Source organism: Myotis myotis, unplaced genomic scaffold (genome assembly GCF_014108235.1).
Source record: "Myotis myotis isolate mMyoMyo1 unplaced genomic scaffold, mMyoMyo1.p scaffold_m19_p_9, whole genome shotgun sequence".
Taxonomy (NCBI): domain Eukaryota; kingdom Metazoa; phylum Chordata; class Mammalia; order Chiroptera; family Vespertilionidae; genus Myotis; species Myotis myotis.
The window spans coordinates 69,789,755-69,805,833 of NW_023416401.1; the positions used below are offsets into that span (position 1 = coordinate 69,789,755).

At 42.4% G+C, this 16,079-nt stretch overlaps 1 protein-coding gene across 1 annotated transcript; it reads right to left on the reverse strand.

Annotated features, from left to right (window-relative positions):
* Positions 1 to 14,757: 14,757 nt before the first annotated feature.
* On the reverse strand, positions 14,758 to 15,198 carry LOC118662437 (ubiquitin-conjugating enzyme E2 variant 1-like). The gene is made up of 2 exons (XM_036320947.1): positions 15,032 to 15,198; positions 14,758 to 14,905 (listed from the first exon to the last, which is right to left on the reverse strand). The coding sequence occupies exons 1-2, from the start codon at positions 15,196 to 15,198 to the stop codon at positions 14,758 to 14,760; spliced, it is 315 nt and encodes a 104-aa protein (XP_036176840.1).
* Positions 15,199 to 16,079: the final 881 nt, after the last annotated feature.

The following is a 16,079-nucleotide window of genomic DNA, read 5'->3' on the forward strand; positions in this document are numbered from 1 at the left end:
CCCCCCGGGTGCTTCCTGAGCTTGCCCATGCGGCGGTGGCCATGGCTCATGGGGCCCTGAAGTTTTTTGGTCTTCCTCAGTCTGGATGGCATGTCGGTGGCTGAGATACAAGAGCTCAGCAACGATTTATTAAGTCACTGAATAAATTTGCATGCAGGAAATGATTGTAGATTAAATTCTTAACAGTCTAATTGCTCTTGTTCAAAAAACATTCACAAATTGGCCTGTCCAAAGATGGGTACAGCTTTTCTGGGTTCACTGTCTTCCAGTTTACAGGTTGTGAGTTCCCAAGTCATTGACACAGGGGATTTCTCCTTCCTCACTCCTTCCCTTCCTACCTGCTTTTCTGCCTTCCTTCCTTTCTTTTTTAATTGAGATCTCTTCTCATATACCGTAAATGTGTAGATTTTGATGAAATTCAATAAATTTTTCCTGGGAAGTAAAACTAATAACCCTTGCCAAAACCGGTTTGGCTCAGTGGATAGAGCGTCGGCCTTCGGACTGAGAGGTCCCAGGTTCGATTCCGGTCAAGGGCATGTGCCTGGGTTGCGGGCACATCCCCAGTAGGAGATGTGCAGGATGCAGCTGATCGATGTTTCTCTCTCATTGATGTTTCTGACTCTCTATCTCTCTCCCTTCTTCGCTGTAAAAAATCAATAAAATATATTTAAAAAAAAAAAAAACACTAATAACCCTTCTTTTTGTGAGGTAGGGTACTTATTAAAAAAGCCTTGTATAAGCACATAATAAGTGAAATAAGTCATTTAACTTTCTAAAAAATGTAAATTTTATAAAATAAATGATAATATGGATATCTTATATCAAATCATACTAAACTTCATATTTTTTAAAATATATTTTATTAATTATTTACAGAGAGGAAGGGAGAGGGATACAGAGTTAGAATCATCGATGAGAGAGAAACATCAATTCAGCTGCCTCCTGCATGCCCCTCACTGGGGATGTGCCTGCAACCCAGATACATGCCCTTGACCGGAATCGAACCCGGGACCCTTCAGTTCGCAGGCTGACACTCTATCCGCTGAGCCAAACCAGCTAGGGCTAAACTTCATATTTTTTAAAAATGCCCTTATATCTTCCAGACCTCCACTCCACAGATAATAGTAATAAGGTTATAAACTTAGATTCAGGGAATTTAAATGTACTTTGTAAACCTACTTCATCTATCCTTTCCCCACTGTCATATTACAAATGCATCTGTGATTGATTAATTGCCAAAAAACACCCCAACTCTTTACTTCTAGCCCCATATCCACACCCCCTTGGGATGTAATTTTACAATTCCTCCCACTAAGCCAGTGGTTCTCAACCTTCTGGCCCTTTAAATACAGTTCCTCATGTTGTGACCTCAACCATAAAATTATTTTCATTGCTACTTCATAACTGTAATTTCGCTACTGTTATGAATAGGAATGTAAATATCTGATATGCAGGATGGTCTTAGGCGACCCCTTGAAAGGGTCGTTCGACCGCCAAAGGGGTCATGACCCACAGGTTGAGAACCGTTGCACCAAGCCGTGCGGCCTGTTTCCCCACCCCTTGAATCTGTGCTGGCTCCATCACTTGCTCTGGCCAATGAAGCCAAAGAGATAGTGCCAACTCTAAGCCTGGGCCTCCAGTTATTGCACACTTCTCTCCCTCTTGCTTCAAGACTCTGCCAGTGCCATGGGACAAGCTGGGCTAACCTCCTGGAGGATAAGAGATTATGTGGAGAACTGAGTGGCCACAGCCCAGGTCCTCCCTAATCAGTCAGTCTCTAGCTGACCCATGGGTTGAATGGACACAGCTGAAGCCTAATTGGCCCAGCCAACACATAGACTTGTGGGAAATAACCACTGGATCTTTTAAGTCAATAAGTTTGGATCTGCTTTGTTATGCAGCACTGTTGTGGTAATAGATAGCTAATAAAGCCTCCATGGGCGAAATTTTAAAGAAAACAGAACCACAAAAATTGCTTGCAAGCATGCAATGAGTAATGATTGCCATTAGTGAACTTCTGTGAGCTGAGCATAGCCTAAGGCAGTGGTTCTCAACCGTGGCTGCACATTAGAATCACCTGGGAATCTTTTACTAATGTTGTGGTCCCACTCCATAACAAAGAAACAGAATTTCCGGAGGATGAGGCCCAGAAATCAGGACTTTAAAAAGATTCCCAGGCGATTCTCATGTGCAGCCAAGGTTGAGAACCACTGGCCTAAGGTGACCATCCTTAATAGCCTCCACTTGAGAAAGCAAGCTGAAATGTGGGGTAAAGAGGCATAATTATAGAAATAATCCTGAGTCTACTCAAATTATCTTGAAAAATAAGTTATTTCCAAGCTCCCTGAAAACAATCATGATAGATTATTGTAACCATTTTCCCCTTAACCTAATTATTGGGTTGACCTATGTCCTCCATCCCTTTTTTAATAAATACTGGCTGCTGCTACCCATTTTATGGAGCGCTGTTGTAGCTACCAAGTAGAGTGAAACGTTATATTTTTCAATAGTCAGTTTGGGTGCATTTACAAACCTGGCATGCCAGTTATACTTGTTATCGTAATTATATCATTTAAGTCATGATTATATAAACTGATAAAATGAGTGCTAAAAGAAAGATGTTGCTTTTATGCAAGCTATTTTGAATATGACTTGATGAAAATAAATGTGAGTTAAACAAATTTCTTATTAAATTGAATGTGAGCAAGACAGCTTTAAAAGAATGGGGGGGAAATCTGAAAAATCTAGAAGGATTCTTCATTCAGATGGCTTTCCAAGTGTCTTAACTTTCATTCCAATTTAGGGAGATCAAAATTGGAAATTATAAAGGATGTGCTATGAATGAGATAGGATGCAACATTGGCAGCTGAGAAAGTTTTTTTCTTAGAACAAAAGAGGGACAAGTAAATATCCATTTGTATGTTTTATGTTAAAGCAAAAGGTTTGCATATGTCATGTTTTACGATTCCATCTTTAACTAATATGTTGGTTAACCAACCAAGTACTGGTCCTGATAGTGAAGCCTGGAGCAGTGTCTGACATGGAACAGAAGCACTATATGTAGTTGCTGAATGAATTTGTTGAACAAATCAGTTGCAAATTGCTGGCAATATACATCACAACAGAACCAGGCATGTCTTCACATACCCTTGTGTTTTAGTACTGAGTTTGAAAACCAGTAATCTCCAAGCTAAAGGAATAGATTGGCTTTCCAGCAACCCTCTTTAAATATCTCTTCTTTATGCGAGGCCTTTGACAAAGACCAAAATTGTAGGTTTTTGGTCTTGAGACTGTCCCACTAGGATGTGTCAAAATCACCTGGAATACTCAATAAACAACAGGTGACAAGGGTCCAACACAGAGTTTCCATTTAGTAAGTCTGGGGTAGGTCCCTAGAAGGTGTGTTCCTGAAAAGTAACCAGGTGGTGCTATTCCAGGGACCAAGCTTTGATTACCACTGATCTAGCCTACCCTGAAAAGGGGCAATTGCCAAAGTCACTGGCCTCTCCCCCCTGCCCACAGCCCATTTAAGTCCTTCAAATGTCTCATTGAGATTTGACTTCAGTGTTCTGGCAAAAAATATCAAATTAGTTGTGTAGGTTAAAGAGTGGGGTGGGGCAACTGAGGTATATAAACCTATGCTCTGTGCCAGGCACAGTAGCCTTGCCTTCCTGCATTACATCATCTAACAACCACAGCAATGCAATGAAATTGGCATTAATATTTTACAGATAAGAAACCGAGGTTCAAAAGGTTACATACACACCGTGATGGGGGGCACACCGCGAGTGAGCAGTGGAACTAAGAATCAGCGTTGGCTGAGACCCCAGGGCCTCTCGTTCCCACACAGCTAGTGGGGATCTAAGTTCTCCTGTCATTAGGATGGACGCTTGTATCGGACACAGGGCTTCTTGGTTTTTAGTGTGCCTGTGAGTCCCTGAGCGTCTTGTTAAAAGATAGATCCTTACTCCATAGTGCTAGGGCAGGCCTGAGAGCGCATTTCTCAGGAGCTCCCAGGTAGTGCTGCTGTTGCTGGTCCTGGAACACACTTGGAGGAGCCAGGCACTCAGCCCCGTTGGCACTGGGGCACAGACTGGGATGTCCCTTGGCAGGAAGTGGGGGTTCTGAATGGTCCTTTGATCATGTCGCACACACAGCACAATTTGCCTTTCAATTTGTCGATGAAGAATTTGAAGAGGAAACAAAAGGGGAATTTGTATTAGAAGAAGGAATCCAGGAAGGAATGCCAAGGCCATACATTCTTCTTGGAAGAAAGGAGAAAGAGCCGAGGGGGAGGAATTGGGACTGTCAGTAAGAAAATCCACTGTTTGTGCCTCTCACGATCTCTAGGAAGCAGCCAGGGGTACGGTCACCTGTTCACCAACTGCAGGAAAATGTGATAGGACCCTAGAACAATCCACTCTGCTTTCCTGGTTACCACTGGCAGGAAGAGGGACTGTGGAAGTACAGTATACACAAAGCCACTATCAGGGCTGGGAAGTTTTTTTAAAAAACATATTTTTTTTTTCAATATATTTTTAAAATATATGTTTAAAATATATTTTTATTTATTTCAGAGAGGAAGGGATGAGAGAGAATCATTGATGGGCTGCCTCCTGCATGCCCCACACTGGGGATCGAGCCGACAACCCAGCTATGGGCTCTGATGCAACCCAGGCTATATGGCCTGACTGGCAATCTAACCATGACTTCCTGGTTCATAGGTTAATGCTCAACCACTGAGCCATGCCGGCCAGACAAGGATTGGGGGTTTTGAAACTTCTCCACACCTTTCATGACATAGCTGTTACTAATTTATTTTATTTACATATAGTAATATTTACTCTTCTTACTGCCCAGTTCTATGAGTTTTGATGAATGCACACAGTCATGTAGTCGCCACTGAAATGTAGATACAAATATTCCATCCCCCATCCCCTCCCATCCCTTCATGCTGCCCCTTTGTAGACAACCCCTCTCACTATGATCTATAGCTTTGCCATGTCTGGAATGTTACATACTAGGTGGAGCCATCCAGTATGCAACCTTTGAGTCTGGCCTCTTTCACTGAACATAAGGCATCGGTACTTCATCTGTGGGGCCCAATGAACCAACAGGTCGGCCCTTCTTATTGCTGCGTGATATTCCACGGGAGGGATGTACCACAGGTGTTCATCCCTCCCCAGCTGAGAGAACTTGGCGATTATGAAGAGATCTGCCATACACATTTGCGTACAAGTTTTCGTGTGAACATAGTTTTTATTTCTCTCAGGTAATTACCTAGGAGTGGGATTTGGGGGTCAGGTAGTAAGTGTATATAAGAAACTGCTTTGAGGAGTGACTGCACCATTTTGCACTGTCCCCAGTAGTAGCTGGGTGATCTTCCTGAACTTCATGCCATGCACCATGCCATCCCCCCACCCCCACCCCCAGCCTCCCAGGCACACAGCACAGACAGCCTCACTTCAGGATCACAGGGAGGTAGCTGCCAGAGTAGGAGCCACCTGGGAGAAGGCTGAGGTTAGAGGTTTTGGGAAAGTCAGGGAGGCTGGGCTCCCCAGCCCCAGCCCCAGCCCCTCCCAGCTTCTGGACCCATCTGTTGAGGCCTGTATGCCTTCTTCTTGAGGGAGCCTTTGAGGCCACCTCTCTCCCCAGCAAGTGTGCAATCCCCCAAACACCACCCTCTTGGGTCAGGCTTTGTTGCCAGATAATGTGACTTTGAAAAGAAGCCCTTCTCCTCCCCCGAAAAGGAGGCTAAGAAAGGCTCTCAGATCAGTCCTCAGCAGATACACCGAGTCACAAAGCTCCAGCAAATCCTTTATTCTCTCCTCTGAGCAGCTGCCGCAGCGCCCCCGCCCCCCAGCTCTGCCCCCAGTGGAAACCTGAAAGCTATTCATATCATTTAATCCTGTTGAAAATCCTCTTCGCTGTCTTTCATGGAGGTGCGGTCGCCGAGGTAAACCTGGGCTTAATTCCTATGTTGGAAAGGAGATGAAAGGTGTCACATGATTTGACACCCTAGAAGGAAGCCCACTCTTGTCTCATCTAGAAGCTTCGACTCCTAACTCCCCGAGTGAGAGTGTTGAAAATGAGGTCTTCAAGGGAAAGTAACATTTGGATTTTCTTTTACTGTGCATTCACTTCAGAAAAAGATAGCAAAATTGATCAGGTGAAGTAGAGATGGTTTGGGGTGCGGAGTTAAGTAACCTTTCACCTGTGGCTCATTTAGTTTAAGGATCTACCTTGATTTTGAGAGAGAGAGAGAGAGAGAGAGATATCAGTCACTGCCTTCATCCCTAACAGGGATCAAGCCCACAACCCAGGCATGTGTCCTGACCAGGAATCGAACCGGCAACCTTTTGGTGCATGGGATGATACCCAAACAACTTAGCCACACCAGCCAGGTAAGGATCTACCAAATTTTTTACACTTTATCTTAGACATAGTAAAAAAACAACTCTGCGAACATTTACTCCATTGCCAATCACGGCCACCCATGTTGGGTCTCTCCCCTGCTACCAAGAGGAGTGATTGTACAGCCAACTTCTTTAATTTTAAGAAATTTGGTCATAAGATACTGATATATCCAAAATGAGCATCAAACCTGCTGTTTTTATTCCAGAATTCACGCTCCCAGACCTTTTTAGGTCTTTCCAGGCTGGGAAAAGACTCTTCGTAAGCGTTCCATAGTGCATACGGTTACAGAGAAAGCAAAAGAACATAGCCAATTTGATTCACATGTCAAAGAATAAATTCCTTCTGGCTTGGTTTGGGACCCAAGCAGTATTTGGAGAATGAATTATCCCTGGTGGCTAATTAGGGTGACTTCCCTATGAGGAAAATCATTATAAGACCCCTATGAAATCTCAATCCCCTGGTAGGCAACATTTAATAAGCTTCTACTGAATGTGGATGGTCCAGGAAGCATACTGGAGAAACACAGATGTCAGGGTCATTCTGGAGGGATTTGTAATATTAGAACAGTAGCAGGGAGATTAAACCTGGAGTCAGTGTTCACGATCTTTACTGCACATTAGAATCTCCCGTGGAACTTTAAAAAGTATTGATGACTGGGCCCCACCCCCAGAGACCTCAGTTTAATTGGTTTAGGTTGGAGTCCAGGCACTGAGACTGTTTAAATCTTCCAATGAGTAGGCAAGGTCGAAATGTGGCTCTGGATAAACCTTGTACTAAGCAGGTGAATGAGTTAATGACATTACCAGAGCCTTCTCTTCCACAGAGGGCTCATCAGATGTGTGCCTCGTGGTGCAATGGGCCAGCAAATGAGGTGAAAGGAAGCTTTAGGACACATAACAAGACTGGGATCTGCAGTTGTGGTGAAAGAGAAACTGAGAAAATGCTGTTGACACTTGTCAAATGGGGAGTGGGAGTGAATAATGGAGAAATCAGAAAGCGTGGAATAGTCCTTAGAAGAATGAGTTTCTTGTGGATAGTGTTTCATAGGTTAAAATTACTTTTACATCTATTTTCTCCTATGACTATAGAGGCAATAAAGCATTAAGAATAAAACATAGAATTGGGTCAGAATCCCAATTGATTAGCTCTGTAATCTTGGGTAAGTGACTTAACCTTTCTAAGCCTGTCTTCCCATCTCTAGAATAGAAATTATAATAGTACCTTCCTCATAGAGTGGTTGGGAAAATTAAAGAATGGCTGTAAAATGCTTAGCTCCATACCTGGAACATAGTAAGATCTCCACATGTTTTAGCTACAATTACCATTATCTTTACCAGGGTCATCATTGCATGGAGTGTGGGGTGGTCATCCTCAATTAAGAAATAGAGGGGAATGAGAAATGAATGAGTGCAGTTTTTTTTTTTTTTTTTTTTTTTTTTTTTTTTTTCCTGGATGAATGGAATAGAAACTAAAACATCCTAGAAACTAAAGCTAAAGGAATTTCTTTCTTTCTTTCTTTCTTTCTTTCTTTCTTTCTTTCTTTCTTTCTTTCTTTCTTTCTTCTCTCTCTCTCTCTTTCTTCTTTTTTTTTTTTTAAAAAAAGACATCATGATTGGTGAATTTGAGCTCTGAGATGCTCCCTGTCTTTAAAGAAGTGTGTGTTTATATGGCACTTCCAGGAGAAAAGAGGTTGACTGTAACCTGGGAGTGAGGCAATAGGTTATATAATTGCTCAACTAAGACGTTGTTGGGTTGATCTGAGTTGCAACTGAAGCATCTAGGATAGCAGTGACACTGACTTTTGGATGGAGTTTGACTCTACGGTGAGAACAGCAGCATGGGTGGGGGCCAGGCCATGATCTATGACAGAGGGTAAGCCCTGGGTTTGAGTGAATGTCCCTGGGAAAGAGGAGCCAGTGAGTGAGGAGGAAAAGGATACGGTGTGTGTGTCTGAGAAACTGTTTGTAGGTCACAGCAATAGAATTGAATGGGCAGCTGGAGTTGAAGTCACGAGGGAACCAAACTGAGGCACTGGCACAGGAAAAATGAGAAGGGTGGCAGGAAGGGTGCAGTGCTCAACTAAAGGTCAAAGTTAATGCACCTCTCTTGGTTTTGGTCCCTCAGACTAAGGGAGAAGTGAGTGGCAATTACCGAACTCTCTTTTCACGCGGGAGTTCTGGGCACCCACTCTCTTCTTTGCATTGTCCTTCCTGCATTTACAAAGTCGTTCAGAGGCTGACCCCTCAGAAAGCTACTAGATAGTTCCCTAAGATCTCCCCAGCCTAGTGCTTCTAGAAATTAAGTATACATAAGCATCACTTTGAACAATGGTTAAACAGATTTGTTTCCCTCTTCCACCACAATTCTGATTCAGCAAGTTTGAGATGGGGGGTGGGGAAGAATTTGCTTTCTGATGCTTTCGGCAGCTTCCAGATGCTGCTGCTGGTCCGGAGGTCCACACTTTGAATAGTCCACTCCAGACCTTCTCAGACGGGGCTTCTCAGTAGAAGCTTATTGGTAGGACTGAAATCCTTTTGGAGGAGATTTTGTGGAAGTCAGTGTGTGATGTCAATGTTCTTTCAAGGAAAGCCACCATTTCTCACTATGTCCCATCTAAGCACGTGAGATATCAAGGTAGAAGGTGAGATGTGTTATTAAATATCATAAATTTAGAGTCTGTGTGCCAAAGCCCCTCATATTTTTGTGTGTCTCCGATGAGTGTTAAGAATGAAGATTTCCTCCTCCTCTTAATGGTCTCTTTGACAATCTTGTCCACTCTGCTGAGCTTATTTTATAGTTTGAATCTCAAACCTAAAGCTTTCCACAAAGGATCCTTTAGCCTCTCCTTCATCTGCCAGAATGAAATCCTCAGTTCAGTCTGACCCCACCTCACTCTCTTTCTGGACCTCATAAATAACATAATTTGAAGAGATGGCTTTTTAGGAGCCAAGTCTAATCTAGATGTTCTGCCCAAACAAAGCCCTCTGTTTTAACCAATAGTCCTGGTTTCTTCAAACATGTGGACTTCTGAGGTTTGGTTACCAAGGGGGTATATGATGATGCTGGTTCTGGAAAAATCAAAGGTCTTCCTATGGACAGGCAAGTCAAGAGATCAGAACAGCACAGAGTTTGGTGTAAACAAATCCATCTCAATTGCTATTTGGGGTTTGTAACTGCTTGAATAGCTGAGAAATCTCAGTGTGGAGTCATTTTACCCAATCAGTCTTATTTTGTAGACTGGCCACCTGTCCCAAGGTAGCCTAAGTTGAGTGAGGCCCAGTGTCCCTGCAAAAAGAGGTGGCTCTTAGGCAACAACTGGAGTTTATTTTGATCTCTGTGGTTTGAAGCCAGAAATTGTTCATGTGTAACTTTAAAGAAAACTGTGATTTTTTTTTTTTTCCTAGAGCAAAGCTGCAATTTGAAGGCAGGATTCTATTAAAAACAGACAAATAATTCCCATTCCTTCCTGGTCCTGCCTATTGTTTTCCTAAGTTTGTTTGGATTCCCAGATTGAATCCTGCTGGCTAAGCCTCAAAAGAGGGTCCTGGCCACTGCCATCCCATGAGGTGACTGTCTCATAAGCTCTTTGGGGAACACATCCTGTTTCTCTGTCAAAGAGGCATTTGGAGGATGTGGGAGAGTGTCCGCTGTCTTCCCCATTCAGAGAGCCTTTATTTCCTCCCTATGTTTTGTCTATAGACTGCTCCAGTCTTCCTAAGAACTGTTCATAGGAAGAAATGTTGGTAGAGAGCCAATATCACGTATAGGTAATAAGCAGCAAGCTATCGGATTGGTTTAAGGAGCCCATGACCCAGCCCCAGCCCCAGCAAGTAATCCCACCCCCATCCACCAGGTATACACATCAAAGACAATTATGTGATACTCACACTGTGCCTTTAGTTGCATTTAGTCAACGATGACTTGTGTGTGTTACATCCTCCATGCCATGGCCAGCATCCCTAATCACGTGACCGTGGCTCCCTTTTCCCAAGGAGCCCCGATGTGCCCAATGTTCTTCACGCAGCCTATGCTCATTAATCAGAGTTGGGATGCTAGTTGCAACCTACTAGCTATTCCTGAGTCAAGCATTGACTTTCCTTTTAAAAGGATTCCAGAAACAGTGACATAATGATATTGATTTTTTTGACTTTCTCTTTTCCTAGGTCCACATGATTGTGCTGGCTTAGACAGGAAGAGAGGTGCCACACTGCCATAGATTTCCTCACTCTGTGGAAGGTGCAGGTTTGTACCAGTAAATGTAGACGCAGTTGGTTATGTATATGAGTGCTGAGAAAATTGAGAACTAATGAGAGAGGAAACTCTTTTTTTTTTTTTTTTTTTTTTCCAGTCTAAACATGAAAGATCCATTGCCGATTAAATATATCTGGTAAAGAATCACTTCTCTTAAGCTTTTAAACTGAAACCTCTAAAGCCTCTTTTCCAGAATATTCCAAATACAAACGGCATGTTGTATTATTTTCAAGTTGCCTTTTCCTTAGGGAAAATGAGTGATGTCTGAGACTGGCAGACACGGAGCTCTGCGCATCCTGATAAAGACACGGACTTGAGGCTAGCGAAAAATCCAAATAAACAGATTTTCAAACAAACCAGCTTTCCTTTTGGTAGCTGAAAAGGAAACCCCACATCCAGAAGGAATGCAGATCAAAGCAGAGTCTACAAATGATGCAGAAATACATAAAATAACAAACAAGCCTGGTGGGAAGAGGGAACTTTTTGTAAAAGAATAGGCCTCTTCATATTACACTGAAATTGAATGCAAGATTGCAAGCAAAGATACATGCGTTGGGAATACAAAGCTATAGTTTCTTTTTCCTTTTTGGGGCCGAGGGTATACCTTTAGTAGGTCACATTGGAGGCCACTAAAAGCAAAGGACAAAAGATAGGCTCCTTGTTGGAAATCTTGCTTTACCTTTTGCGGTCGCCTTTGCCTCTCTCTTTCTTGGGATAAAGTGGATAGAATAATTAATTCGTTCTGGTTGGAAAGGTGGGACCTGAATTACTGTGGGCTCCAAGCATTCCATGTCAATCACTAAGCCTGCTTTTTACTCTTGCAAACCTGGTTCTATTTGAAGGTGTTCTCAGGTGAGATGCAGATTTAAAATTGTGGACATGATGACATTTTCATTCCCCGGCTGTCCTTTTCCCTGGTGTTAACGTTTATTTTTTTCCTTGAATGTTAAGCTCATTTAAATCATATCTGTGTCCTGATAGGGAGGTGCTAAGTGGCCACTGAAGACATGGAATACTATTGAATGTTATTACTCACTAGTTAAAAATCAAGATTGCTATAAGTGCTAAGTGTCTTAGGACTTTCTGAGAACCATTGGAATGAATACGTGGTGGTGTTAGAGTCCTCTTGAAAGACCTTGAGGCGTGAAGGGCACATTTGGTTGAGCTTCTAGCTCATATGCCACCTCTGCTGGAAAGGGAAGTTGACTGTCACTTTTAGGTAATTTTTAGTAACTTGACCTTCAAAGCATCACCCAGGATCATTACCTGGTGATTTACATTAAACTGTGGAATTACATTAAAGTGATATTTTAATTTGCAGATTCACATTTTTTTACTATTTTGTCTTCACACCGGTGAACATGATGCATTGCTTTGTTCAGAGTAGAATTTCGGGTCACTGCATATATGTATTTTTACCCTCCTCAGTGGTTGCCTCAATTTGCATTCCTGCCACTGTGTAATAATTCTGTGTTCTATTGTTCTCTTAATATAGTTATCATACTTAGCAACATTTTAAAAACAATTCTTGACAGATGGGAAATGGTATTTTGTTTTGATTGCACATCCCTGATTACTTGAGAAATAGATTATATAAATGATTATTGGGTGTTTGGATTTCCTCTTCAGTAAATCACATCCTTTGCCCAGTTTTTTTCCCTGGTGAGTTGTTTGTCTTTTTCCTACAGATTTGTAGGAGTGAGTTATAAATTCTGGGTATTCATTCTTTGAACATTGACCATACCCTCAGCCTGTGGCTTGACTTTATATTTCGTAATGGTGTCTTTTGATATACAGAAGTGTTAACTTTTAATGTAGTTGAATTTGTTAATCTCTATTTTTGTGATTTGTATGTTGGGTGAAAAATCTTCATTAGCCTCAAATCATAAGCAGATTCTCCTATATTGTCACTGTTAGGCCTTGAGACCACCTCAAATAGTTTTTTGTATAGTTATAAAGTAGGGTTTAAATTTCATGTGTAATGAGCTGTTCCATTAACACCATTAATAAATACATAGACCATTGTTTCCTCAGTAATCTGTAGTGCTTCTTCTGTTACATGTCATATTTTCAGGTATGAATGGGACTGTTGCAAGGGCCTCTATTATGTTCTATTGACCTTTGTATATTCTTGTGTCAATACCACACTGCATTCATCATTATCACCAAACATAAAAATATTAAATATTTGGTAAATGAGTTTATTTATCCTCATTCTTCTTTTTCAAAATTGACTTGGCTTTTGTTCTTTCATATAGATTTTATAGTTTGATTGTGAAGGTCCATGAAAAACTGTGGAATTATGTTAAAATGATATTTTAATTTGCAGATTCACATTTTTTTTATAATATATTTTTTATTGATTAAGATATTACATATGTGTCCTTGTCCCCACGTTACCCTCTTCCCCCCCCACCCGCTCATGCCCTCACCCCCCCGTTGTCCGTGTCCATTGGTTAGGCCTATATGCTTGCATATAAGTCCTTTGGTTGATCTTTCCCCCTTACCCCTACCCTCCCCTACCTTCCCTCCAAGGCCCGACAGTCCAATCAATGCCTCTCCATCTCTGGATCAGTCCTTGTTCATCAGTTTATGTTGTTCATTATATTCCACAAATGAGTGAGATCCTGTGGTATTTATCCGCTCTCCAGTTCCATCCATGCTGTGGCAAATGGTAAGAGTTCCTTTTTCTTCTTCCTTTTCTTAAAGAATACCTTTCAGCATTTCATATAATGCTGGTTTGGTGGTGATGAACTCCTTTAGCTTTTTCTTATCCGTGAAGCTCTTTATCTGACCTTCTATTCTGAATGATAGCTTTGCTGGATAAAGTAATCTTGGTTGCAGGTTCTTGCTATTCATCACTTTGAATATTTCTTGCCACTCTCTTCTGGCCTGCATGGTTTCTGTTGAGAAATCAGCTGACAGTCGTATGGGTACTCCCTTGTAGGTAACTGACTGTCTTTCTCTTGCTGCTTTTAAGATTCTCTCTTTATCTTTTGCTCTTGGCATTTTAATGATGATGTGTCTTGGTGTGGTCCTCTTTGGATTCCTTTTTTTTTTTTTTTTCCTGTTTAAAACTTTAATTTGTAAAAGCAAAAGCAATGATAGGAACAACAACAAAAATCATTCAGAGGGATCACATGTGCTTACAAGTGTCTTCTGTGGCCTTCCTGAGCTTAAAACACAAACATATCAGCTGATGACATCAGAGCGCGGCAGGGCTGCGGACCCAATTTTCATTTCCTGGGCTGCTGGAGAATAAATGAATGTGGTTCCAAAACTAAACGAGGGAGGTCAGAGACTCTTTCCAACCTTACCCGAGGGCTTCTGGCCAAAGCAAGGGATTGTCATGGAAAGTGTTGGGTGGTGATGGTGCAAGAAAGGGATCTGAAGAAGAGGAAGGAGGAAGCGGCACCCCTCGATATATAGGTGGTGGGAAGGCCCCGAATTCCTCACCAAAGGCCAATTTCGGAGGGGAGCAGAGGGGGTTACAATCTATGCTTCGACCAAGGGTGGTAGGAGAGAATAGGAAAAGGATGATGGCTTGGAAGGGGGAGGGGCATCATTTAAGACTTAAGAAACCAGGGGTGCAAAGCATCCACACACACCAAGCAATAGTCCTACAGGCTGTGACCTGAAACCTTCACATTGACTCTAACAAGCCACCCCAAGCTGGAGGGCTGTTGCAGGGAGGAAGGGGGTGGGGGCAGGGCAGGGAGAAGGCAGACCCCCCAGGCCATGTAATCAGCAGCAAGGTGATTGTGTGATGTGTCTTTTCACAGTTGAGTTAGATGTGCCCCACCAGTTATGATGGTAATCAATTGAAATCTACTTTCTTGATCCCAGAAGTTCAACTATGTGGACCGTGGTTATACTTGACAGGATGATTTATTATAGCACAATTTATATATTTCAAACGGACAACAAATTACTATCACTTATGGTATCTTAAGATAAACTGCCTTTGGACAGGAGCTTCCTTTCCAGTACTCTGATGTCTACAAGACTATCTAGAAAGGTTACTGCTGTGGAAAATGAAGACTGCTTAAATCGAATGGGGGAGGGGCGGGCCTGTGGTTTTCTTTTTGGTTAGTTGCTGTAACACTGCCCTTCAGGAGGCTGAGGGAGTGACACATTTTCACTCGTCATCATTAGATGCTGAAGCTCGTGCAGGACGTGTTTGATACTATATGCACGATTCCATTTCTCTAGCACCAATACAGCCTTTGGGTCCACCACTCCATTAGAACTATTAACTCCATCCATATTAATTTTTGTTACAAATCTTACAACGGGGGGTACTTCAGGGTAGTTAGGTCCACATTCTATTTTAAGGTTGTATATTCGGTCTTCATAAACTGTTCTTGGAGGCCCAATTATCAGCGCTATCCATCTTGTAAGTGTCATGTCTCCGTCATCTTCTAAACCCCAACTAATTGTGCCAGCTCCTCCTTTTTGGCCTTCTTCCAGTTCTTCCAACAGTTTAAAATGGCGAGGGACTTTTACTCCCGGGCCCGTGCTGGCTGCCATCTTGCGTCGCTGTCGCTCGAAGGCCGGCCTTCACGTGAAGTTTGACCGTTCTGTGGGTTGGACGTTTTTCTGGGCTTCAATCAAGGTATTGGCAGGGCTGTGATGTTTTCTGGAAGTTCTGAAGGCGAGACTATAACGGCTTGAGCTCCTCTTAGTTTCTATCTCTCTCTGGATTCCTTTTGTTTGGGGTTCTCTGCGCTTCCTGGACTTGTAAGTCCATTTCTTTCACCAGGTAGGGGAAGTTTTCTGTCATTATTTCTTCAAAAAGGTTTTCAATATCTTGCCCTCTCTCTCCTTCTGGTACCCCTATAATTCTGATGTTGGTACGCTTGAAGTTGTCCCAGAGGTTCCTTACACTATCTTCATATTTTTGGAATCTCTTTTCTTTTTTCTTTTTCGGTTGGGTATTTTTTGTTTCTTTGTATTTCAAATCTTTGACTTGATTCTTGGGATCCTCTTGTCTGCTGTTGGATCTCTGTAAATTATTCTTTATTTCAGTCAGTGTATGCTTAATTTCTAGTTGGTCCTTTTTCATGTCCTCCATGGTCTCACTATACTTATTGAGGGATTCATTAAATTTATCGGCGGTTTCCATAAAATTCTTGAAAAACCTTATAAACGTGGCCTTGAACTCTATATCCAGTCGTTTGCTTTCCTCCATTTCTGCCATTTGTGACCTGTTTCTTTGTCTCCGCATTTTGGCAGCTTCCCTGTGTTGATAGAGTGGCCCTGCGTGCCAGGTGTCCTGTAGGGCCCAGTAGCTCAGCCTCCCCAGTTACCTGGGGTAGACACTCTTGATGCACTCTTGGTGCCTTGGTTGTTGTAGGATTACTGGGAGGAATTGACCTCCAGGCCAATTGGCTGTGAGAATCAGCTGTGTC

Excerpts from the sequence above, each read along its gene's own strand:
- LOC118662437 (XM_036320947.1), bottom strand. The coding sequence starts at position 15,198 with ATGGCAGCCAGCACGGGCCCGGGAGTAAAAGTCCCTCGCCATTTTAAA. Across the intron at positions 14,906-15,031 it reads CTGATAATTGGGCCTCCAAG|GGTGGACCCAAAGGCTGTAT; the intron begins AACAGTTTATGA and ends TTCTAATGGAGT.